Raw genomic sequence first — 26,916 nt, forward strand, 5'->3', positions numbered from 1 at the left:
GCTTAAGCTGGTTTAGGTGGATATGTTCTGTTTACATATTTTTTGTATTTCCTTTGGAACATTTTATAGAATGCAATCTATGTAGCCTTATATTTACATATTAATAGAAAAATGAATTGCAAAAAATTCTTACAGGAAGTATTCGTGAGTAGAGGTTAACTGTGCAGAGCAACCTTTGAAATGCTGCAGCCCTTTGGAGGTGCTTTAGTTTGAAATCATTTGTGTCAAGATGTTACAGCATTTTCACAGGTGTCTAACTTGTGTCTGGATCATTCTGAGATGTTCTGTATGTTGTTTGCAGACTTGTGAGTTTTTTATATCCTGAATTTAAAAGACTGCTTCCCATCACAATAGGCTATATATTGGCTACTGTAGGTCATACCACCCAAAAAAGCCAACTGTCTGTTACCATATTCTCCTGTCAACAGATTTGGCTTTTCTGGTTTGAACAAACATGGTTATACAACAAAAATAATAGAAAGGAAGGTTTTCTGATCTTTAGAAAATTGTAAGCGGTACAAAATCTACCGCTAGTCTTTAAACAGAATTTAGCAAGATGAACTCTTGCAGCATTTCCCCTCTTGTGCTGACAAACAGCGCTGTGAGCAAATTCAGTACATCCGAACAAAAGTTCATAGGCATTATACACAAAAATTGCTAATTGCATGTTACATAGGGATTCTTGGGTCAGCATGTTATTTCTCTTAGCAAAAAAAAAATAAAATATCTGGAAGTTCATTTTTTGTTACTACAGCTGGCTGTAATTTGCAAGCCAGCGTTATTGAAAGGCATTTTCACCCATCCATACTTGAGGAGTTAAAAAACAAGTTGTACTTTCTTCATTCTTCTGTTTCATGATTCAAATTACAGCCATTAAGATGAAATGTGCAATTCCGCCTAGAATCTTTGCTGCCTCTGATCTCTGCAGTTTGACACAAAGCTCTGTATCTTAGTTTTGCTTTTTCTGAACTGAGATGGACAGCTACTGATAAATCAGACGGGACGTGCAATTCCTCTCCCTCCCTGGGAATTATTTGCAAGACAGCTGTCTTTGCAGAGGGGGTGGGAGAGCCATCGAGCTCTGATAAAGGTCTGTGGCAATTCCTTCCTAAGTCGGCCTTACTTTCTGTGAGATTGTTTTGTATTTATTTTGGATTGCTCTGTTTCCACACGTAGCTTGCTGAACTTCGCTGTCGAGGCAAGAAGCCCCAGTCTAAAGGGAAGGCTGAATTGGGGGATTACTTACTGGGTGCGTGTGGGTGCTCAGCAGGCAGATGCATGCCATGGCTGCCTTCATGATGTTTGAAACCTCAGCGTTGATTCACTCTGTAAAGGCTGAAACCAGTTTTTCTTACTGTGTATGGTTTGTACTCTGCATTCGATCCCAGCACGCCAGGCCGTGCAGCAGTGACTGATCCCTGTACTTGTGCGGCCGTAATGGAGACATAACGGAGAGCCTGACTGCCAGCACGTCTTGTGAAGTAGCTCTTCTCTGTTGGATTGCTGACAGAGGCTCTGTGAGAGAGCATATGGTGTTCTTAAAATACGTTTAAGTGACATCCCTGGGAGAACCTTACCTACCAGTAGGAGTTTGGCTTGGACCTCCTATTTCTCAGAATGCTGCTGACCTTTTCCCTCACACATTTCCTGCCACGGTTTCACAGGTTTTAGAAATTCGCAAGTTGAAAAATCGATCTGTTGACTAAGAACACATTAGTGAATAACCTGTCTTGAAAAGGATGCACTTTCAATGCGAGAATTATCCAGTCTGTACCTCATGACTTCACTTCTTTGTGCACATTCCGGGTTTATTACCTGGGTTAGAGATCGATTACTCATCTCTGCTTCATCCTGGTTGTCAGGAAACTATTGATATGCATACTTTTAATTATAACAGCATTGAATTTTGTGATGTTTGCTTTACCTTCATTTGTATTCCTCATGCGGCTCACAGAAGAAGATATTATGCTCGCTTCCCAATTTGTTATGCACAGTTCTTGTCTCCGACAGATCCTTGGAAAAGCCTTTCGTATTTTTTTCTGCACAGCCTGTCACCGTGCAGCTCTCTGCGGGCTGGAGTCTTTATTTGCTGGCTCCATCAACATAAATGCAGAACTGTTCTTTCTGTACCTGTGCTGTGGCCTGCTTGACTGCGAGATCTGTCAGTCTAACATACATAAATATCTGTCATGTGCCTCATGAAGGTATTTTCACATAGGTTTGTAAGATCTGGTCTAAAGTCTGTTGAACTCAACTGAAAGACAGCAGTTGGCATAGGTAGTTTGTATTAAGTGAATGTGCGATATGGAAGCAATTATTTATCATCACTTAGCCCGGCTCAAAATACGCATCTATTAAAAAAGACCACCAGCAAGAATTTTAAGGATGGAAACGTGTAGGGAAGATTGTAAATCTTGTCAGCTGCCAGGTTACAAAGGGCCGGCTCTGTTGGAAGGTTACAGGCCTCTGCGCTGCTGCCAGAAATGAAAGGGGGAGACCCAGGGCTCCCAAATGTTGCTTTCCCTGAGTTTTCCTAAATAGCCCTGTGAGGGGGCAACTCTAGTCCAGGCACTGCACGCAAGGGGAGACGTGGGGAGGTCCGTCAGTGTTGTGGTATACGTCTTTGAGTTTGAGAAGCAGGAGCAGCATGGGGAGGGAATGGGGAGGGAGCAGCAGGTACGGGGCCGATGCCCCGGCGTGTGCTGGAGCCGCGTTCAGCCATGTCGGTGTGCGTCAGCGTGGGAGCTCTCCTGCTTCTCAGCGCGGGTGGGGGCTCCGCTGCAGGGAGGTGGTTTGGGGCTGGGTGTGAGACCATGGTGGGGCTTTCTGGTTTTTAAATCTCTAAATAACAAAAGTGATTGTTTTAACAGTATCTCATTTAAAAGCGTGTCTTAAACAAGGGAGAAGGGACATTTCCTGAGTCTCATTGAAAGAGAAAATGAGGCTCTGCACTAGAAAGAAACGTCTCATTTCCAGAGAAAGAAAAAGATTTCTCACTGCAAAATGAAAAATTCCTTTCCACTCTTTTATTTTCCCGTTTATGAATTTTATCAAAAACCAATGATACTGGCAGTGACAATCTGATACTTCAAAAATTGTCTACTTAAATGTGATCCTCAAACCAGAATGCTTTGAGGGGGAGGTCAGCAGATGGGAAGCAGTATCCAGTAGCGATTCTACTAGGCTCTCTTTTGCTTTAAAAAAGCCAGGATAAATCTCTGCCTCTTTTTGAGACTGAACTGACAGTGTGGAAAGCAAATGTACTAGAATACCAAAGCACTTTTAGTCACAGATATATTTAATGTTAACCAGCGATAGGACTTCCCAACTCTGTGGGAGAGACGGTGCAGTGCAGAAGTGAAGGCGGACAGGTCAGCATAATGGTTTCTCACCAGTCTTCCTGTCCTGGGAGGAGCCAGTGCAGTCAGGGAGAAAGGCAGGCAGGTCAGCGTAGGGGGCTGACCCTGGGGCAGGGAGAGGGGTGCCCCCCACTCTCAGAGCCTGCAGGCGCTCCTAGAGCTTCTGGGGGACTCTCGCTCCAGGCAGGGGCTGGTCCGAGCTCTCACTGTTGCGGAGGTCTTTCCCAGCTCGGCTCGGTGACCCCCAGCACCGTTGGTGTAGGATTGGGAAGAGAACATGTGGTTCTGATTCCCACAGCACCTGAGGTTCGGCTCTTGCTGTCAGGGCACTGACAGGCTGCCCCTCTGGAAGTTCTCTGTGCATTGGCAGCAACACAGTGACCGACAGGTTAGTTACAGGGGAGAAACTTGAGGGTAGGCACAGTTTAACCAGTCCTGACTCGTTTTGTATTGTAAGACAGTTTACAATGAAGCTTCAGCTTCTCTTCCTGTTTTATGTGAGCTTCCTCACACTTGAATTCCTTTTTCAGGAATGGCAAGGAATGTACTATGCGAAAAAGAAAAATGGAGATAGCATACAACAAAATGTGAAGATACTACCTGTCGTCGGACAGGGAGGGTAAGTATGAAAGCTAAAGCCATGATTTAGGTCTGAATCGAGGCTTAGTTTAGAGTTCAGCTTCAAGCAGAGATTGGATTATCCTGTTACTGAGTATAAAGGAAACTTATGCAAGGAAGGGAGCCTGAGGCCTCTGCATTTAATTCCTTGTGGCAAAATCAATTTTACGTGCTGTGTGCAGGGAAAGTGCAATTCTCCTAATTCTCCCCAAAAGGAGCCAAAGATCCAGATGTGCTTACTTGTGACTCTTACTCTTCTAACACTCCCTGAAGTGTGAGTGCACCCTCTGCTTTTCCTGTGCGTTGTGTTGGCACCACCAGGACCTACGTCCTGTTCCGTCGTGCACCTCTACCATGTCCCTCCATGATCGCCAAGTCATGGCTTTGCCGAGTCTCTTTCTGTGATGCTTTGATCCTGGTCAAAATTCGAGCATGTCTTGATTTTTATGCAACTTTTAATTTGTCCCCAAATAGAGCATTTGGAGCACACAAATGTTAGTTATTGGTACATTTATGATGAGTCCTTCTATACTATATTAAGAAAAAAAGTGGACCAGATTGCATGCAGTAGTAGTTTCAAAGCCCTCTAAGGCAACACAAACATTAATTAAAAGCATGGCACATTATCTTCCAGACTTGGCTGAGACAATTATTTAGAAAAGTGTGTCTTTATGAAGGAAAGGCCGAATGCAGCTTCTTCATGCAGTTACTTCCTAAAAAAGGTGGTTTGGGTTGATTTCATCCCTGGAAGTAATTCATATTCTCTACTCTCCATCAACAGAGTGAAAACATATTTTCAGCTTAAGATGCCAAACTTGTAAGACCAATGTGTATTACATACATTGCTACTTATGGAACAATCTAAGTCCATTTGACGCTGGCTTAGAATGTTCCCTGGTAATCAAGGGCGTAGTTTGCAGTTTGATTGCTCTATCCCTAAATCCTATAGCAGGTTTTGATTGTCAGACTGCACTGTTGCATGTTTTGCATTTATATCACGCCTGAAACATCCTACAGTAGCCCAGAAGAAGCTGGGGGTGGGGCAGAGGGAGGAGGAGACGGTCTTTGCAAAAGATGCTTCCATTTTGCATTCTCCATCACGTGCAGAACTGAGGGGTTTTTCCATTCCCAGTTGAGCCTTACTGCCAGAACAGGATTTGTCCTATATTAATTTGTTGCTCTTACCCATTTTGTGTATAAGCACTGAATTACAGCTGAGGTTTGGATGGGAATTAACACGCTGTTTTTTGCCTACAGAAAGATTAGACACTATGTGTCAATTAGTAGACTGTGCAATGACAACAATAAGGTAAGTGAAAATAGTGCTATGCTTGCTTTAGTTTGAGCCCTAAATATTACAAAATAATGGGAAAGTTCTGACTAACTGGATTTCTCATACTGATTTGTAGGCAGAGAAGACATGTGAACGTGTTCAGGCTGAATCTCAGACAGGTATGACACATCTCTCCTTCTGTACCTGGGGCAAGAATAAAGCCCATCGTTAGTGATCTGACTGAAAACCACAGTTGCGCAGGACGGTCTGAACAGTACTATTCAGCTAGCAATAAGCTGGGAATCAGCTCAAAAGGCAGGAAAATAAATACAGGCCCTCTCTACCTCCTTCATTTGTTTTAGAAGTGATACAAAGCAACCCACCCTTGAAAATGCAGTAATAGGGCCCCAAGTTGGGACTGTGGTATTGCTGGATACAGTGCCACGCTTCACTTGCAGGTAGTGGATCCCTGAGACAAAACTAGAAATAAGAAGGATGCCGTGTAGTCGTCATGTTGCTGTGGCTGGTCTATAGCTAGTGGCATGTATGGTTGCATTGCCTTTAACTGTATTGTGGGGTATTTGCACGTGGGTGGAAATGAGGATGACCAACACTACCATTCACCCTCATCCCACGTATCAGCACCTCAGTTAAGACATCCGTGGCATCCATGCTGCGCGTACTTGTTAATTGTAGCCTTGGTAGCACAGTTTGTGTCTGTTGGAGCCCATAAGGGACCTAGGGTACAACGCCTGGTTTGCAAGCGTGTAGTCTGCTTTGGTCCACCAGTTCCTTGTGGCAGTTGTTCCTTGAGTGAACTCAGGGGTATGGCACAAGTTGTATTCACAACTACAATTGTGTCGCTGTGTCAAGAGAGGAACTTTTCCCTCCACACTGTTAGATCCCTTCTGCAAAAACAGTTAGGCATGTTCTGCCAGGGAGCATGACTGGGTTCACAACAGTGTAAATGCTGAGAGTTCAAAAAGGACCTTTCATTGGCTCTCATCTGCTGAAGCATTGTGGTAAATGTCACTCAGCTACTACCAGGCTTTCTCTGAGTTTCAGTTCCTTTAACATACATTTTAGGCACAACTTAGTGTCATTATACACTATCATTTTCTCCACAGATATTCAGACTTGCAGACACAAAGACAGGAGGAAAGGATCACTAGATGTCAGATCCACAACATCACGAGGGAGCGATGGTATGTGAAATAAGTAGATTTTTCTGATTTCTAGATATATTCAGATTTTTGTGTGTATACATACATGCACATACAAATATAGGTAAGTATGTATGTGTATATATACATGTACACACACAAAGAAAATATCAAGTCTAATTCATGAACAACTTTACATTTGTCATAGCCCCATTTTCTTCTCTTAAACTACTTTGAGTCTTTTTTTTTGAACCAATGCAGAATGGAAGGCTATTGTCTACCATTCCGCATGGAAGACCTCGTGAGATTCAACACAGATATTTTCAAGTACAAATGGCAACCTCTAAACCTAACAAATTATTACATTTCTTACCTCTTCTCATGAGGTAAAACTTTTCATAAAAATATGAAGATCATTTTCTTACAAATTTTGTTTTCTTTTCACTGTGCTGTATTTTGCTGCATTAGATCACCCCAAACTTGGTAGATGAGCCACATATTCAAAACTTTTGCTGATACTTAAGTGACTTTGTTAAAGTGTACGTCATTACAGTCTAGGCAGCATACACTAGTGAAACATAGAAGTAGGTCTGTGGCAGCAAGAATACAGTCATACTCCAGTATAGCAAAAATAGCATTGATTCTTGTTCTTAAGAGCTGCTCAGCACAGAGAGTAACAGAGGTGTTTCTGCACATTTTTTAGGTAGCATAACATAATTATCCAGAAAAATCCCATCTTGGCCTTTTCTCTACAGAACCAAAATTGCCAGCTGATAGAAAACATTTGTTTTTTAAATTTCCAATGAATAATAGGCCAGAACCTCTGCTGTTTTAATTTGGCATAGCTATCTTCACTTCAAAGGAGCTTCACTGATTTACCTCAGCTTGGAAGCTGACTCATGACTTGTCACGTTGCGTCAGGCAGCAAAAGTAGATATATCCTGTAATAACCTAAGTGCAATAGTTACCTACCTGTGCCTGCCACTTTATACACACATACATCTGTATAGTCTTTTAACTGAGTTTTTAATTTAATATTTTACTTAGTTAAAATAAAAAACAAAGCTATGGTTTTGCCAGGCTGTTACAGCTACTTATCTCTAATCAGGGGTGTCAGTGGTTCAGCAAGCATCTCTTTGCACCTGTGTCCCCCCAGCATAACAAGCATGTGTATGCGTTCTGCAGTAGATTGCCTCTGAAGGGCACAGCAGGGTAAGCAGTTCAGAAAATGAATCGAGATTTCTTGGCTGGATCCTCCTGTCATGCCTTGTCGCTGAAATCAGGATACAAATTCTGCTTTATTTTCCACACAGGCAGCTCACAAAGGCGGCACTCTTCTATGGCCAGGATACATTCCATGACTATTGAAGCACCCATCACCAAGGTAATGTGCACTGTCACTAGCTGTTGTCAGTTGTGCTGTACTCTGCTGGAGTACTGGGGCACGAGGCTCCTGTACAGCATCCAGACCGCGGAGCAAGGCAGCCTGGCCTCTGGTGCAACTTCTTCCTCCATTCCACCTGCCCACCGGTGGAGCTCCAAAAAGCCATGTGCTCTGAACAAAGTTCTCCCAGGTCTGCTTAGTGGAGTGCCCTCCATGTGGTCGGCCATTGCGTGACCCTTTCTAAGGACGTTTGCCTATGTGACGGAGGGACTGAGAGTTCCTCCTTCTTACGCATTGCAAACTGCCTTCCGAAACCATTCAAGAATTTGGCAGAAATCAGCTCTTTAATAAATTGAGAGGCAAATGGGAGAAGGTTATGATAAATCCATTCAGAGACATTTTGAGGCTGTGCCTTGAACGGGAAAGTCATTAATAAGACTGCTGTCTTTAAGGCCACGATCTTGTTCCCAGAGTCGGTAGCAAACATCAGTGTTTCAGTAACACCCCTTTCATTTTGATTCTCCCCCATGTGGATTAAAGTTGTAGATCTCATTTATTTGCTATGAGTTTTCCATAGTAATTGATGAATGTCTCTGTTCTTTCTTAAGTCACTTCTGAATTCAAAACATGTCTAATGCTAAACTAGGTAATAAACATCATCAATGCTGCACAAGAAAGCAGTCCCATGCCAGTTGCAGAAGCTTTAGACCGGGTGCTGGAGATTTTAAGAACCACTGAATTGTACTCTCCACAACTGGGGACAAAAGATGAGGATCCACATACAAGTGACCTCGTTGGAGGGTTAATGACAGTAAGTACATACTGCCAGCAAACAGCTATTGATTAATGTTCCACTGCCTGATTTTCCTGGTTACTCGATCTTTATCATCTGGCATGTGCTTTACCTCTACAATGCCAAAGTTTCGGGAAAAACTGTACACCTTTTTTTCCCCCTACATTTATAATGTAGCTCTGAAAATGGGAAGAAAATTGACCAGTCCTTTTGAAGCATTAGTTTTGCTAGAAATGGAAAGGAAAACCAATTCTTTTTTCAATGTGATTCATGTTAGAAAGGTATAGATGGGAGAGGAAGTCAGAAAGATAGTTAGACACTTGTATTTCTTAATTAGGATTAACATGGCATGTTTTGGGGGCTTTTCAGTGTATAGAAAGAATGCGCTTTCAAGCGATTGCAAAATATGTATTTTTATTGCTATTTCTTGTATTATATTTGTACCTGTAGAGACCCATAGAAAGATCAGAGCGATTTGAGCTTGAAACATGAATGTTCAAATATTAAACCACAATCATGCCTCCACAGAACTCATAATTTAAATAAGTAAGAAGAAAAAGACTGAAGAAGGCATGTATTATGTTGTTATGTAATGAAGGAGGAACAGGGGTATTGGAAAAAGAAGCATTGTGCCCAAAGTTGAACAAAGGGCACGTAGCACAGCAAGAACTGAACCCAAACCTTCAGAGCCTGGAGTCTGACCCTCCTGATAATAACTACATGAACTTGGATGAATGTTACCTGTGCCTTAAGGATACGTGTTCCCATTAGTCTGTAGGTTGCATCTAAAAGGCTACCTCAAGAAAAAATTTGGCAGTGTGTTGGATGCAAAAAGGCTCACAAGATGTTAGCTTTTCAGAGATGTCTCTGGGCTATTATCATTTCATGCTGTAGCTATCAAGATGCCTTTGCAGAATCCATCAGAATGTTTAAACAGTTTACATATATTTTTGCCTTTTAAAATACCACAGCAAATATCTATTCAGGAGAAACGCATGAGAGTTCAAGAATTCCAGGAGAAGACCTGAATGGTTCTTATAGGGTTGAATTTACTAACTCAGTAGACAAAATATATTATTACCTTAACTATAAAAATATAGGAAGAATATTGACACATATAATCATTAGAGTCTCAAAGTTAATCTTTTCTCCTGCTGAATACACACAGTCCATAAACTCAGCTGTTTTCTCCTTTTTGTGGATTGTTGATTCTTACATACATTTGTATTCTGACTGTATGCAGTCCATGGTCTCAGAACATGTAGGTAACAATATTGCAGAACACAAAATCCTTATTAAAAATAAAACTAAAGGCTATTTTATGGAGTGATAGAAAAGCTGAGAAATTCCATTTCAGAGCATGAGGGTATATGGTATATTCTGAGTTTTAAAATGATCCGGGAGGAACATTTTTCCAGCAAAGGGTCTGCTGAAAACAGAATCATATTATTCTATTTCATGTTCAGAAGTTATGTCTGAGTAGGAAACAAGTAGGTTATTGGATTTGAACTCTCAAGCAGAATTCATGATGGGAAGGGCATTTGGAGTTCAAAGATGGATTTGCCAGATACAATTACACCTGCTATTTCAACTATTAAAAAACTAATCTTTGATTCTAAACAATAAACAGCATATGGTGTCCTACATATTTGTGTCATAGCAGTGCTATTGAAGAGTCACTGAGCCAGTTATAGGAGTTGTACTCCCTTTCCTTTTAAATCACAAAACTCCAGAATAATTTACCTACAAGTGTGAAAATAAAAATGAGATGTAACAATTTTTTTTAAGTGCAGATATTGCATGTCGAGATATAGCATCCACATTCACTTCTGCTATACTTTGGGTGCATAACATTTTTAGTAAGGTGCATTCAGAAAGATTTTTTCTTAATAATGTGCAGTAACTAATAGCTATATACATCAAAAGACCAAGCAGGATTTGGGCAACAGCATTTAGAATTATGAGCTGAAAAGTAAATATTCTCTTAGCTTTAATCCTTTGTCTCAGTTTGCGCGTCTTGGCATCATGCCAGAATTAAGCCTAGGAGGCACTGAGTTGGAGAATAAACAAGCATACGTTCTTCTTGATCGAAGGGAGGCCTCAGAGTAATTTGTCACTCTGCAGTCCCAGCCACAAATCACGAGATTGTTATACTGCTGAGGTGACCTGATCTGCCAATACCAGGGGGAGCAGAGCAGAAGCATGTCTTCATCCATCCCCTCCCACCACTCACCTTTGCTTGTTGATGGGAAGTACGTGGACATACCGCGTCTGGTTTGCAGCACACATCCAGAACCTGTGTCTGTGTTGTCCAGACAAAGATGGATGTGAGGCTGTAATTCCAGACCTCCATCTGCACCTGAGAAATTTGAGTTTGCACCTATCTGAGTTTATATTGCATCCCATATCTTGCAGTTTCTCATCCTTTATGAACTATATGTAAACCAGACAAATCTTAACAGTACACACAAAAAGGGAGAGGCAGCCTTGATGACTGTGACAGGTTACAGTCAGGCTTCTCTAAAGTCATTGTGCTACTATTTGGTGTCATCATCTTATAGACCGTTTGTACAATACCCTGCATTTAACTCTCAACTTTTATTGAACAGGATGGTTTACGAAGATTATCAGGGAACGAATACATATTGTCAGCAAAACGTAAGTTTTAATTTGGCAGTTACTGAGATATTAAAACATGTTAAGAAATTTAAGAAACAGAGGAAATGTGATCAGATGTTCTTTTCTATAAGTATTGTTTGGTTTTCTTTTATTTTATGTACAAGCATTGTTCTGCAGCATTACTGAGCTTTATAGAAATGAGAGTTGTCAGGCTTTACTACAGAAAAGAGAACATGTACATTAAGTAAAAGCCTATCTCAGGGTCATTAATAGTGATCTCCAAATATATTCCTCAACAGAAACTCATCAGGTCGCTGGCAGTTTGATATCTCCAATCTCCCTCAATGACATACCCCCACGGATAACACAGGCAATGGAAAACGAGGAACACTGGGATTTTGATATCTTTGAACTTGAGGCTGCCACCCATAAAAGGTCAGTAAACACAAGAGCTCATAAATTGAAGTTGCTGAAGACTGACTTAAATGTCATTCTGTAATCAGCTTTTTAATTTCTCTACCTGTGCTTTTAAAATGGAATTACTTTTATTTTCAAAGTCAAATGTTTGAAATATTTTCATTGTCATTTCTAGTTGTGTATAAACCCATTAAATATCTTCTGTTTCATCATACACTATTTCATCCAGATTCCCAGTGGATGTAAGTGAAGATTATATATCTTTGATATGGTATCATAACAAATCAACATCATTTTAAAAGCCTTCCTTTTCTGTTCTCAATAATAGAGAAGTTCTACAAATAAAATTGTTGTCTTGTGGGGATTCAAATTCAAATTATGGCCAACTACACACAGAGTCAACATGCTGGTCTTAATCAGTTGATACAGATCATGTTTGATTTTCTCTCCATGTAGTTGGGTAATTTTTATTCCTAAACAGTTCAAATACAGCTTTTCAGCAGAATTCCCATCGCCTTTCTCTGGGATTAGAGTCTTTATTCTAAAATCTTGGCAGGCTACATTTTATGTATAAGATTAACTGAAGAATATTTACTGATAAAAAGTAGGGCATACCAATTTCCATCACAGAAGTTTCCAAAAGCAGTTCTGATAGACTGTATTTCATTAGTAGCAAACGCTCCAACTAAGACTGTAAATTGATCTTTCTGTTTAAATCCTGTTTTTTATTTGCTGATGCCTATCAAAAGTTCTCCTTTGGGTCTAGTTTCATGTATCGTGCTTTGTCTTAGCATAAAGCTTCTATGAGACACTAATTTGGAGGCTAGATCCTGCAATGAATTGACTATCTAAAGCCCTCGTCAAAATCCCAGATCCGTAAGAGCTTTGAAAGGTATTCAAAAACAATGTCTAAGAAAGATATCAGGCATTTAGTTAACATATATGCACTTCATTTTCAGACCGTATTTTATGAGCCAAAAAAAGTGGAAAAAATTGGGTTTTTATTCTTCTTTAAAGTGATTTTATTGTAAGTGAAGGAATTTGCATCCAGTTACTTTCGGGTTTTTTTGCTTTGTTACATTTACATTTCTAATGAAGTGCTATAGCTACAGCAATTGAAAAAAAAAAGTCAAAATGTAGTCAGCTGTGTGATTTACATTTAATACACACATTGCAGTAACTTATAAATTAATTATCCCAGCCAACGTGCATGAGATCACCAGATAGGTTTCTCTGTTCTTATTGATTTGGAGAGACCGCAGAGGGACAAAGAAGGTATTTTGTTGCCTGTCCACTTATTGAAGGTATTATAATTATTATTGCTTCCTGCTGTGCTTAAATAAAGGCAATTCATTTATTAAGAAAATTAAAGTGATGTTCAATGAATGAATCACAACTATGAATACGTTATTAGCATTGTCTTCAAGTCCAAGCAGACATATGGTAGTGAAGCCAAGATAATTCATTAAATCTAAGCTTTAGTGCATTACGGTTCCTGGACACAGAAACCTGGAGAGACCTTTGTCTGACGGTGCTACGTGGGGGGGATTTAACTTTAGTATATTTTTATTCTTATATATGACACAGTATTGTTGAGTGCTTTTGCCAAAAGTTGTACATCCAACTCTAAATGACCTCAGCGACTCTAAATGACCTCTCCTCACCTGTCAGGTGCAGCGAGAAATCAGAGTGCTTGATGCACCTGGAATCAAGCAGCAAAGTGAGATGCCAAAATAAAGGTTTAAGATCTATTTTTAAGAATCCATGTTTGAAAATATTTACCACTATACCTGTTCTTCTTAAGCAAAAACCAAGAAAACAGCGGTATTAACTGGATTCCAAAAAGGGCTAGTGGACTAAAACTAGATTTTTTTTCATTTGCCCTATTAAACATATTGCACTTTCACAGCTTTCCGATTAGAAATATTCTGTACTGCTGTTCTGATCTTCATTCAGCTGCCAGTCATCTGGGTTTAAATTGTGTGGTTTGACCTGGGAGAGGCAAGAGTGCTGGAATACGGTGATGCTGGCTGGTTTTGGAGACAGGTCTCCGGCTGGATTAGCCTGAAAGTTCATGTGGCCTTTATAGTCTTCTAGAAATGGCATGCTCTGGCCCGGTCATTTGCTTCCAGAACACTTCCATCTCCCACCCTCTGTTGCATGCAAAGTCAATGAGCAATGGAAGCCTGCAAGGGTGGGCGTAAAAGAAATGGAGCAGATCTAGAGTGCAGAAAGAATAGCGACTGCAGCACTGTGTAGTATAGATAACTGTAAACAAGCTAGTTTAGGAATCTGTGGCAGCAAGATTGCCTCCCTCCTCTCATGCACAGAGTTTAGTACTTGCTAATTTATCTCATTTTGACTGCAGTCTACATTTATCCAATGTACACTCCCCTAGCCCCAAAATACTGCTACATGTAGTGCAGCAGCAATGTAGAGCCTTTTTAATATTCCTGGAAGTGTCGGGAACTGGCGTGATTCTGAGTGTGTGCATGTGATGGGTAGGCAGAACATTTCTGCTCGTCTGGATTGTAATTCTGTAACAAGTCCTTACACCTGATCTGACATGTCATTGGTTAAAAAAGCTGTATAGATTCATACTATTTATGCTATGTAATATTCTTTCAACTTCATTTGTTTTAAAACTTTGTGTTTGTTTTTCTCCACAGGCCTTTGGTTTATCTGGGTCTCAAAATATTTGCTCGCTTTGGAATCTGTGAATTCTTAAACTGTTCAGAATCAACTCTGAGGTCGTGGTTACAAGTTATTGAAGCTAACTACCACTCCTCCAACTCCTACCATAATTCTACTCATTCAGCAGATGTACTACATGCCACTGCTTATTTCTTGTCTAAAGAAAGAGTAAAGGTGAGTCCACATTTATAAGAAACAGTGTAGGTGGGAAGTACAGGTGTTATCAAAGGAAGATCTCTCAAAAAAAGGTGCCAAGAGCCAAACGTCTACCTAGTGCCAACCAGTTTAGTAACTCCAAGGTCAAAGAACTTGTCTGCTTTGCATGAGTTCTAGGATCTCTCTTACAGTATATATACTTATAAATACTTAAAGGGAGGGTGCCAGGAGGATGGGACCAGTCTTTTTTCAGTGGTGCCCAGTGATAGAACAAGAGGTAACGGGCACAAACTTGAACACAGGAAGTTCCATCTAAACGTGAGGAGGAACTTCTTTGCTTTGAGGGTGGCAGAGCACTGGCACGGGCTGCCCAGAGAGGCAGTGACTCTGGAGATGTTCAAAACCCGCCTGGACACCATCCTGTGCAGCCTGTTGTAGGTGACCCTGCTCTGGCAGGGGGGTTGGACTAGATGATCTCCAGAGGTCCCTCCCAACCCCTACCATTCTGTGTTTCTGTGATTCTAATATTACAGGAATTGAGCTATTCTTGATGGGAGAATAAGAAAACCTTTTAAAACAAAACTTCTTCGTATAGTTAAACTTTCTCAGATAGGTGAGCTAATGACATGATTACTTTCGTGACAGTAGATGCCAAATACAGATTTACTGTAATAAATCACCTCGTGATGGTAATTTTGCAGAAGACTCCCAGGACAATACAGGCCATAAAATAGGTTTAGTGTTTCCAAAGCTTTATCAACCACTGGATGAGATGCCCTTAGGCCTAAAGAGACTGCATTGGAGGAGAGCATTGAAAAAGATTTCTTGTTGAAGTTCCTTGTACCATAACACCCACTGGCATATTAGAGCCACTGACAACCAGAATAAATCAGAGCAACCTTTGTTCTCACATGCCTAGAGGGCAGACTGGAGAAGGGGAATTAAAACAGTGCTTACATGTGTATGCAGTGGAGTGGCAGTACGTATTTCTGAGTTGCACTTTTGGATAGAAATTTCTACCCTGAATTGGCCTGCCTAAGGATACTGCGAGTGATGGGCACCTGGCTGAGACATTTGTGACTGTAAACAAGCTTCTGACAGCTCATTAAAACTGTAGTAAGTCCCTTAACGTGGAGCTGCAGCTCATTACTGTGGTCTCCAGAGGCTGACTTACAAATACTGTATGCCAAGTGGGAATAGAATTTCACTGGATATTTTCAACCCCTGATTTGCCAGAGGGTTAGCTGGTCTTCCCAAGAATACCTACGAAAAATAGACAAGATCTGGACTCATTTCAATACCACAGAAGCATGACTGCCGCCTCCTTTTCCAGAATGTTATTTCCATTCCTCTGTAGGCATAGGAAGAGAAAAAATGTTGCAGCAGCATCAAAGTTTGAAATTCTCTATCTTTTTAAAGTTACAGCACAACTGCCTTTGTGTTGTCCAGAGTTCAACTTAATCTAAATACAGAAGGCCAGATTCTGCCACTCAAGTTCTCAGTGAGATTTTTTTTTTTTCAGTAAATTGAACTCGGTTCTTGCCTGGGAAAATTTTCTGGCTCCAAAATTGCACAAGTATTCTCAGAATCATTTCCACTTCTGGGCCACAGGAGTTAAGATGACAAAGTTAGAATCCTGAAGTTGGGGGTAAAGGTGCTGTAAATCCCTGCAAAGTTGTTTATGTCAGGCTCAGGAAATAAGCGTGCGATACACTACTGTGGTCCTACAGGTCATGTGTTCTCCAGTTTTTGGCCACTTCTCATCTGCACAGGTCTTTCTCAGCCAGACTGAGCACTGGTCAGTGTGTCTCTCTAAGGAGAGCCTGTTCTAAAAATCTCTCTCTCCTAACTTCATACCACAAAAATAAAATCCCATGAGCAGCAGCTGAAAGAAGGAAGAAGCTAACACGTGGTAGATAGTATTTCAGACAATGTTAACTATGAACCTAGAGTAGAAATAATTCTTTGCCTTTTCTTGTTGTCCACAAGACCTTCTTGACAGTCCTCAATGAATAATATCCTAGCTCCACCACAGTCAAGTCACCGCATTAATTTCAGGAGGTGTAAAGTAGGGTAGGGATTTTCTTTTCATCTACCAAATCTAACCATTCTGAATTATACTGTCAAAGCCAGTAGAAAATTTGGACCTTAAATTCAAGCTAATTGGAAAGCAAATTATCTGCCCTGCTCCCAGATTCAACTGGGAACGTTTCTGCTCTTCCATCTCTTTCATTTTATGAAAATTTTTAACATAATTGTTCTGTATCTGTGATCCTTCACAAAAAACCCAGCATAAACACAGCATAAAGGCTAGTTTCCAAATTTATACAATATATTTCTGAGATGCTTGGCTCTTTTTCTCCTTTATGCTATTAATACAGTATTAAAACCTTAATACTCAGATAGTTTTGTATTTCATTATAGAGTAGATATAATTAGACATAAAGTAATGACCAACGTAAGTAGACATAAAGCATGGAGTGCAGTGTGCTAAGAGAATCAGAATCTGATACAAAAAGTATAGAACAGAGTGTCATGTAATTTTTCCATGGATGTAAACCATCAAGTATTCTTCAGAGAATTCATATTAGCTGTAGCCCCAGGACACTGTTATTATGAAATAGATACATGGGAAACATTCCTTACGAATTGTAAACCTAGCCAGCATGTAAGTGGAATGTGATTAGGACACATTAAGTTTCCAAAAGAAATGAAGGGGTCTGGTGGAAATAGAATAATTTTTAGCAGCATTGGTCTATTTTCCAAGACAAATACCCTATCTCCAAGTGAAGGTGGTTTCTGTCTTGTTAGAAAACACAAACTAATTTATTACTTTGCATTTCTTTAATTTGATGTGTTTTGTCAAAGGTGTGTCTAAGGCAAAATTCAAGCGGCATAAAATGGCCAAAAAAGTCATGCAGTGCTCATTGAAGCTTATAATGAATTTTCTGTTGCTCTGTCTAGAACATCTGACCCTTACTGATCTACAGAGTTCTGGCCTTTATTCCTCAGCAACTTGGCTTAATTTTATGGACAGAGTAGGGTTTCTAATGAGTCTGCCAGGAAAACTAAGCATCCTTCTATTTTCAGCAAACTTTGGATCCGATTGATGAGGTTGCCGCACTCATTGCTGCCACAGTCCATGACGTGGATCACCCAGGAAGAACAAATTCTTTCCTGTGCAATGCTGGCAGTGAGCTGGCAATCCTCTACAACGACACTGCAGTGCTGGAGAGCCATCATGCTGCCCTGGCTTTCCAGCTCACCACCCGGGATGACAAATGCAATATATTTAAAAACATGGAGAGGTAAGCTTAAAACCCAGGGTCCTTGTCTTCCCACTGACATCTCTCACTTTCTTCTCTGTAACGTAAGATAATGCAAACAAGCATCCTAGAGGAAGGCAGCACCTTGTGGGTAACTGTCTATAGCCTTTGTGGAAGTTTGCTTCTAGAACAGCAGTGCTGCTGCCTGTCCTGCACAGACTTAGGGCTAACCCCACGGTTTCAGTTCCTCCTTTGGATAAAAAGGTGGACCCTATCTAAGGAACTTAGGGAAAATCCTGTTGTTAACAAGTCTAGACTCATAATTTTGTATCATTGGATGTAGAGGACAAGCTATGGCTGAGTGGGTAGATGTTTGTTGGGTAGAACAAGGGTAGAAAGAGTCACAGAGCATCAGTCAAAAATTAAATGCCTTGTTGCAACGGGGAGGATAGTGGAAAAACTGTGGTTCTTCTTACAGCCCTAGAAAGGCATTTAGGGTGAGGATGTGACCATTGCCTTAGCCCCTCTCAAGATACAGCAGAAAAGTATTGCTGAAAACTTGGCTGGAGTATGAGCCACTGCCAAGTGTCTGTGCTAAAAGCCTTGGGGAACATGCCAGTGTGGCATGTCCTGGCAGCCCTCCTGAGTAGCTAGCTGGTGCCTCTGCTTCTGACCAGCTCTTGCACTGTTCCTCTTAGACAACCAGTCATGCCTCTAGCATATGTCTCTAACACCAAAGGGTACTTCACCCAGCATAGACGCAGCTGTCCAAGCCTTTATTACTGTTCTTTCTCCCCCCAGCACTTCTCTTCAACGGAAATGGTCCGTAGCATTTTTGTTAGACTTGTTTTAGCAAGCAGCCCTTTGTGAACTAGCCAGCATTCTTAATTGTTTCCTTCTTTACACAGGAATGAGTATCGAACCCTTCGCCAAGCCATTATTGACATGGTCTTAGCAACAGAAATGACAAAGCACTTTGAGCATGTCAACAAGTTTGTCAACAGCATTAATAAACCCTTGGCAGCGCTAGAAGAAAATGGGGTAAGCAACACTGCAAGTCCTCCTTGAAATGACTAGGCAGGGACTGGGAAACCTTGGCAGCAGGAAATCCCCACATGGTGTTCTGAGAAAGTTCATCAGAAATGTGGAGCAAGAGAGACTAGAAATGTGTCTTTCACCTCTGGGTTTCAATGCCCTTCTGCTTAACATGGTCGTCACGCATTTTGAGGCTGAGTGGGACTCACTTGGATCCTATTAATATTGCAGTGCTATGATGTTGTACTTGGGACCAGAAGCTTGAGTTGTGTATTTTCCTGTTAAAAATGCCATTTTGATGAACCCATTCACTCCCATGGAGAGAGCGCTAGCGGCAAGACCTGGCATTGTTGTTGGCCATTTCTGCAAAAAGGCCAAGATTTGCCTCAGAACAGAAGCTGAATTACTCCCTCTCTCACAACGGGAACCGCTGGTGGTGCAACATAAGGGCAGGTATATTGACTGCCATATGGCACATTCTCTGGAAATGAGGGCCCTCAGCCTTCAGTGCTGCCTGGCAGCATTCATAGGTTTTCTGTCTACTTTCTTTTTTAATCTTTAAAATAGATGATGGTGGCATTATGTATCATATAGACATAATCAATAGCCATCTGGAACCCCATGGACACAATGAAATTGCCTGTTAAGAACTCATTCTGAAAAACCACACCAGTTTCAATAACAGCTTCAACCAGCAGTTTTGTTGCCAGTAAGAGCAGTGTATAATTTTGTTGGAATGTTTTTTGCAAAAAGATTTTCAGAAACAGTTATAATAAAGTTTGCATTGGTGGCAACGTCCTGCAGGAGCTGTAATGGTTTTGTTTTTTCTTACCATGTTTTTCAGAAAGCCACATTTATGACTGTTGTGTGTAATGGCAGGGGGTGAAGTCTTTTTATTGTCCGAAGGTGGGAGAGGAACAGGTCTTGTTCCTTCACCCATCAGAAGCAGATTGGAGCTTAAATGGAGGAGAGTACCTTCGACAGGAGTATGTGCTAGAATTAGCTTTGTTCTTGGCACCCAGTGATGCTAATGAGAACTATGTGAATGTGAAGCCAAAGTCCCAGTAGGATACTGGTTTTACTGACTAAACTAGGAGAAAGGCTGTTAAGTCTGTGGCTATGAAGTATTTTTCCCAGACAGCCTCACGGTGCAGAATGTGGCTTAAAGTCACAGACAGACTAATACTCTTGATTTTTGTGGGTGCTGTATTGGACCTTGTGAAATTATGAAGTTCACTGCCCAGGACATATCTGCACTTTGTTACAAGTGCCTGTTCACTGCTACCAGAACCTAGAGAAGACCAGAACTGGTTTGTGTGCACATTTGTCCTTAGATTGATCATTTAATAGCTAAGCCGTAACAAAGGCTTAGCACAGTTGGTCTCCTACATATTACAAATAAAGGAAGAATGGTGAAAAAACAGGCTTAAATTGTAAAGCTGTTGTCTAAGGTTACCAAGTGACAGGACTACCACCATCTTTTCAACCTAATGACTCCATTTATATGCATGTGTTATGATGCAGTCAGCCCTTAATTGTATCGTCAGATTCTGGTTCACACTGACTTTGTTCTGACTTTGAAGCCCCTTTGCTGCCCACTGTCTTGTTGTGCTGTTTTCACTTCTCACCCACCATTGTGCTCCTTAGCTTCTCACTAGCTCTGCCTCTCTTCCTCCTCCATTCTCCAGCACTAGCTTCCTCACTCAACAAGTCCCTCTTTTTTCAGCCTTCCTCCCCTCTTGCACTTCTGTTTGCTTGCCAGTGTCCTTTCTCCTTCACAGTTCCCAGGACTCCTGTGCCACTCTATTCCTTCTCTTCACCTTTTTTGCATTCAAATCAGGCAACAACCTTCTTTTCCCTGCTGCTGTTTTTCTTCAGGTGTTTCTTTACTGCAAGTACGGTAGAGACAGACTCCCTGTTCTTAGCTACAAAACTGGGGCCTGGACAGTGCCTGCTCCAGCACAGCCAAGAACAGTTGCAGGGAGAGTCCTGTTCAGTCCCAGGCACCGGCAATCCCTATTGAGTCTACACAAACCACAGTGTTTTTTGCCAAAGTTTGTAACTTGTCCTGCAGATTTCCACAGGGATGGTGACTGGTTTATCCCCAAACCATCCCTCCAACTCAATTCCAGGTCCTCACTCATAAAGATGTGAGGGTAATAAAAAAGAGAAAAACAGCAATAATTTTTAACATCAGCATGAAGAGCTTATTTTCCCCAACCTTATGTTTAGAAGCCACCAAAACATTTTTAACTGCAGTTTTCAGGGGGAAGAAATCTTTGCCTGAGACAGACACCTGGTGGGGAAACTTCAACCAAACAATTTAAATTGGCAGTTATGAACAGTATTAATCAAAATCTTTTAATGTGAAGCGTCAGCCTGCAGGCTAGTCTACAACCATAGCTGTAGATGATCAAGCTGTTTCACTGTAGACCTTTTTTTAAAACATGTATGTGTATTAATTTATGATTGTGGAATTTTCCACACAACCACTTTTGCTTAGAACAATTTTAAGAAATAACACCTGCATTTATTTGAATACCCGATACACTTTTTTTTTGTTTCAGGATATTTTAATGGAAACGTAAGGCCAGCAAAATGGATGGGAAAATATGAGACTAAACATTTCTCTGCCCAGTTCCTTGATTGTAACAAACAATAAGTAAAGAAGGGGTAGCAGTTCTTGGTAGATTACAAGCAAGTGAGCTACCCAGGAAAAGCCAGGGCACTTCGCTGTCTATGCACGAGAGTCTGCAGATGAAGGAGCTCCTTGATGGCAGCTCCTTTACTCATCCCAGTGCTACCATACCGCATCCCTGCTTACCCCTTAGTGTAGTCTGGCATGTAGGCTCACTAGAGGACCTCTCAGTACTCCTGTAAAATGGCTTGTCTTTATAGCTCTTGAAAATCTGCAGGGATGCAGTTGGGCAGCCTCTCTGGATGAGCATAGCAGCATTCAGTATAGGAGGGGAAGAGATGGAGGAGAATGAGGGAGCTGCTGCAGCTGGGTGTGTAGTGCACTGCACCAGCTGACCTTGTGGGGTGTGTAACTCTCTAGGGCACCTGGTCCTGGCTGGTCCTGCTGGAGGGCCCTATACTGGCCTGGCTCAGTGTGCAGAGCCCTTCCTTACAGCCCCAAGAATTGGGATGCAGCAGTTTTTTGAGCAGAAGCATCCATCCAAAGAGCCAAACTCCGTTTCTTGCCTGTTATGGAGAGCTGAATCGCTATTGGTGCTGAAGAATGGGGCTTGGACCTGTACAGTCAGACAGTAAAAACAAATACAGTGACATACAGAAATCAAGCAAAAGTTTCATTCTGCCCCTGAGCCCCTGGGGCTGCAGGGAAATAATCTGCCCCACAAGGCATTTGTGATTCACAGCAAATTCTACCCAAGGATGGGAAGAAAGACAGAGACTATATAAATTTTATTGAAAACAAGAAGCAAAATGTTTCCCTTCTTTTGGTTGGGAGTTTCTCAGTTCAGCAGGTTCCTATTAAACAGCCTGTAATGTGTCAGTGGGTAAACCTAATCATTTGCTGTGCTTGTTACTAGCAGAACGCCACTGGCAGATACTCTTTCAAGTCTGGTTGTATATCTGGTTGCAGTGGCAGCGTGTGTTTCCTGGCCTGGTTTCCAGTCATGGCAGTGACTCAGTGTAGTGTTTGCAGGCTGAGCTGCCAACCATGTGTTCCAAATGGGACAGTTCCACTTTTTTTTTTAATTTATTATTTTTATACATATTTGTTCAAAGAGCCATGCTGAGAAGCTGCTCTGTTTGTTTCCTTTCTTCTTTTGTTTCATAAACTGAAAAAAATCCTTTCCAGCTCCAGCATCCTTTATCCTCCCATTTCCCTTCATGATGTCACCTAAGCCTATGACAGGAAGCCAACATCTGACATGCAGAGACACCTCTGCACTCTGAGCAGGATGCTGGGACTAAGCACAGTTAGCACATTTTATTCCCAAGACATCCGCATCCAGCAAGTAGAACTGTGCCCTTGGTTTGAACAGATCACGGAAGTGAACATCCTTTCTTGATTCCTGGTGGTTTACCTACTAGGATATTCTCTACTATCCTTAACTGAATAATCTCTAATAATTTTTCATGCTTAATTATTACACACTACTCACATTTCTGGAGCTTCCATCACTTTACTTTGGCTTTCTCTTACATAATTTTGCTGTGCATTTGGAGATATATGCACCTTACTTGTGTTTCTGGTGTATCTTCCCTTCTATGTATCTAAAAATGAGGGGAAAGAATTGGTTTGGGAGTCTCATTTTGGTAGAAATTGTGGAGCTGGTGTTTATGAGCCAGCATACTACCAAATAATATTTTTTTTATTATTGTCAGTCCCTTCCCTTAGGAAGAACTTTCTTCCCCACAAGAACTTTCTTCTGAAAAATATGTCGTAATAAAAGATCAGAATGTTTCTGCTGCTTTGTATCTCCCTCTTTGTACTGCAGGAACTGGTGGCCCGTTATTATTATTATCATCATCATTATCATCATTATTACTCTTACTTCCTCACTGCTCTGACTATAGACGAAGACTTTGTTAGGTGCCAGAGACGTATATTCCTTGCTTCAAAGAGTTTCTATTCTGAGTAGACGGTGTTGTAAATTTCTGTACCTACCCATCCCTAAACGGTCAAGTAATAATATTGTAATTATAGGTATTTTTTAAGAGATTTTAATCCTGAATCTCTGTCCTTTGGCAACTTACTTCATCAGAGCTCCACAGAAAATAGCTTCCAATCTGGATCATTGGAGTCTTTGCTCATATTAGCTGTATACCGGCTCCAAATATAGAGTACCATTGATGTGCTTATATGTGCAGCCTGGGAACCAAATATAAGCCATGTGTGGGCTGAAAACTTTCCTAGACTTGCAGGGGAAAGATGAGGCTGTTTGGAAGCATGCTTCTAATATATCGCTTTAATACTGATAAACTCTCAGAAAGCAAAATTCCCAGTCGGGTCAGAGACTGATGGACTAACATGGCTCCAGTGGAAGGGAATGAGGAGCATGCCTGGGAGGCAATGTGGGATGATCTGACTCTCCTAATAAGCAGCAGTGCTGTCAGAATGATTGATGCTCACGCTGATGAGGTTTGCGTGCAGAGGATGACCGTGCATCTCCGGTCAGTCCTTTTTTTTAAACCAGCTATTCCACTCTTAATGTGCAAGTCCATTAATCCTTGGATTTCAGCATAGAATTACATTTTTCTACCTACACGGTGTGTGTAGTGTTGAGTGGATCCTCTCCACACTTTTAAGGAGGCAGATAAGGCACACAAAGATTAGATGACTTGCCCAAAGATGCCCAAGAGATCTGTCACAATGACAGTGACTGAATCCAGAAATGAGTTCAGTGCTTGTTCAGAGCTGTGCCTAACATTCATAATCCCCATATAAATTCAGTTGGACATCAAATATGGTAGCCAGTAGCAGGACTGATCCCTGTAGGATCTGCTGAAAGCATTCCCAAGGCACAAAGCTTTTGAGTAAGTGCCCAGAGACCTTGCTAATTGATTTTTTTTAATTCTTAAATGTTACAGAATAATGGTGATGGAGAGTCAATCAAAACTGTACTCACGTCTCCTGAAAACCGTATCCTTATCAAACGCATGTTGATAAAGTGTGCTGACATTTCCAATCCATGCAGACCCATAGAACAGTGTATAGAGTGGGCTGGACGCATCTCCGAGGAGTACTTTGCACAGGTAAGGCAGCTAAAATACACTGATGAAATTCCAGGTGAGCATCTCTTTAACAGGGAAGAGAAGTGTATATACACTGCCAGTGTCCCAGAACATTTAAGGCTGCATTACGTAATGTGAAAAATAACTTTTTTATTTTAAGTGATGGGATATTATTCATACCAATACGAGACTGATGCCTTCAGACGAAAAGTTGACAACTTCTACAGTGCTGTTTTTGGAAAATTTAAGCTTTCCACTTGTTCGGTTTGGAGCTGGGCTTTTTCAGTTTTGCCTGCAAGTGTGTTCCCATCACAAGAAGAAGAGGAAGGGTGCCTTCTGTGTACCCATGTCCTGGCTATGCCTCAAGGATAGAATATTCAGGTCCTAGCGTTTGCATGGGAACAGCACTCCCTCCAAGAAGTGCTGTAAGAACTTAGTACGCTGTGCTGAAAAAAGGTTTTAGACAGATAGGGAAAAGGAGAGGGCAGTCATTATTACAGATAGACCACATACTGCAACTGAGACTTGGTACCTCAAGGGGGGGAAAAGGGGATAAAAAAGATACTTTGCTATCTCTGAGTTGTGCAGAATGTCGCTTCCATCAGAGATTGAGAATGGCTGAGCATCTTTTAGCTCTGAAGCAGTCATAAATTTATCAGTAATGTGTGAAGTTACTTAGGGTCAGCTTTGTGTGCAGATGCAGAAGGTAAATGTATCATTTTGTGGGAAACACTGGAAGGCACTAGTCATCTGCTGTTTGGCTGAAACCTAGACGAGTAGGTGCTTAAGATGAAATTGCTGCTTCTTCAGGTTTATTCACGTTCCTCTGTTTATTTAGCAGTTGCGTGCTCTTGTCAGTGCCAAACAATCTGCTGGTAAAAGAAGTCCATTAACAGAATGTGTCTTAGATGAATAATCACAAGAGTGTTTTTTGCAGACTGATGAAGAAAAGAGGCAAGGTTTACCTGTTGTGATGCCAGTTTTTGACAGAAATACTTGCAGCATCCCCAAATCCCAAATATCATTCATCGATTACTTCATCACTGATATGTTTGATGCCTGGGACGGTAAGCAAAACTCTGCTGTATTTCCTGACAATAAATATTTTGTGAACATTTGAAACTACTGCGATATATAAAATTGCTTTCTTATGGCTCCCAAAGAAAGGGGGAGAAAAGGGGAGATTTCTGCAGTTCAAGTAAGCTTAATAACTTCATTATTGCTTAGAACTATTTTGACACTGCTACAAGCCATTCTTGTGGCTTCTCTCTAATATATTAGATTCAGGCAATGTTTAACTTTCTTCATTTTAAACTTGCTTCTCTGTAAATGGAGAACAGAAGATATTCTCCTTGATGGCACTTTAGGCACAGTCATTTTGTCCATGTTAATATCAGTTATTCTTCAAGACAAATTTCTACAGTCTGGAAACTGCTTGGGGGAGCAGCTGTTTCCTTCCAAGTGCTGCTTCTGTGGTAAAAGTGGTCAGAAATGTGACTCTCCTGAATGCCAGATCATGACATGTGACAGAGATTTGATGAAGTAGAGTAATTACAAGCATAATTATCTATGCCCCTCCTGGAAACATGGGTCCCTTTGCTGGGACTTGCAATACCAGTATTAAGTAGACTTACAGAACTGTTCTCAGTGGCCTGAGTGATGAGAGCTGTACAGCCAAAACCATTTCAAGTATCAGTATGACAGATTTAAGCTTTCCTACTTAACACAGTTGCCCAGACATTTCAAGTGATATTTAAGCAGAGAAAATCATGTGACTGTTTCAATTCTGCAAACTAAATACACTCTGCCCTCTCTTCCCTAGCATTTGCAGACCTGCCAAATTTGATGCAGCATCTGGATAATAACTTTAAATACTGGAAAGGACTAGATGAAAGGAAGCTGCGGAGCCTTCGACCACCACCAGAGTAGCAATTAGACCATGGTGTGTAATTTACTAACCAGATGCATATTTATTCAAGCTCACTTTTATTCATGTGATTTCAGATTTGTTTTGGTCTCTTCAGTATTACAGTAAGGCTAGCCCATGCGCTTGGGGGACTTTCAAATTCAAGAGAACATGAGGTCAGCGGTTGACTTCCACAAACTACCATGTGTGGACTCCAATGAAATAAGCCTATCAAGTGGAATTACACTGGATTGCTGCAGTACTTGTACTGAAGAGGGTTTATTAGTGAACATATTTTTGCGATGTCTTCATACCAGTATGTGATGCTGGAAGACCTTGAAGAATCCTCATAAAAAGGACATTCACTAGAAGATTTTACTTAATCCTCAATCCTGCAAGTGAAAAAGAAATATCTATTAATAGAGACTCACAGCTTTTATGAGAAAGCTACATGCTTTTTATAAGCACTTAAGACAGTTATGTAGAACAATCAGACATTTAAAATGCAACTCTCTATGAAGGAATTT

At 41.1% G+C, this 26,916-nt stretch overlaps 1 protein-coding gene across 1 annotated transcript in view; it reads left to right on the forward strand.

Moving 5' to 3' along the window:
• The window catches only part of PDE8A (phosphodiesterase 8A), a 128,669-nt gene extending 102,045 nt beyond the window's left edge, over positions 1 to 26,624 (forward strand). Inside the window, exons 9-23 of the mRNA XM_082488590.1 lie at positions 3,890 to 3,978; positions 5,235 to 5,286; positions 5,387 to 5,429; positions 6,378 to 6,459; positions 7,731 to 7,797; positions 8,444 to 8,608; positions 11,200 to 11,248; positions 11,509 to 11,644; positions 14,296 to 14,494; positions 17,567 to 17,784; positions 18,651 to 18,783; positions 24,340 to 24,504; positions 25,421 to 25,550; positions 26,306 to 26,425; positions 26,508 to 26,624. Of these exons, the coding sequence (XP_082344716.1) occupies positions 3,890 to 3,978; positions 5,235 to 5,286; positions 5,387 to 5,429; positions 6,378 to 6,459; positions 7,731 to 7,797; positions 8,444 to 8,608; positions 11,200 to 11,248; positions 11,509 to 11,644; positions 14,296 to 14,494; positions 17,567 to 17,784; positions 18,651 to 18,783; positions 24,340 to 24,504; positions 25,421 to 25,550; positions 26,306 to 26,412 (1,635 nt within the window). The 3' untranslated portion in view covers positions 26,413 to 26,425; positions 26,508 to 26,624. The remainder of the gene's footprint in view (positions 1 to 3,889; positions 3,979 to 5,234; positions 5,287 to 5,386; positions 5,430 to 6,377; positions 6,460 to 7,730; positions 7,798 to 8,443; positions 8,609 to 11,199; positions 11,249 to 11,508; positions 11,645 to 14,295; positions 14,495 to 17,566; positions 17,785 to 18,650; positions 18,784 to 24,339; positions 24,505 to 25,420; positions 25,551 to 26,305; positions 26,426 to 26,507) is intronic.
• The last annotated feature ends 292 nt before the right edge of the window (positions 26,625 to 26,916 follow it).

This window comes from Vanellus vanellus, assembly GCF_965231255.1.
Source record: "Vanellus vanellus genome assembly, chromosome: 11".
In the NCBI taxonomy this organism is placed as follows: Eukaryota; Metazoa; Chordata; class Aves; order Charadriiformes; family Charadriidae; genus Vanellus; species Vanellus vanellus.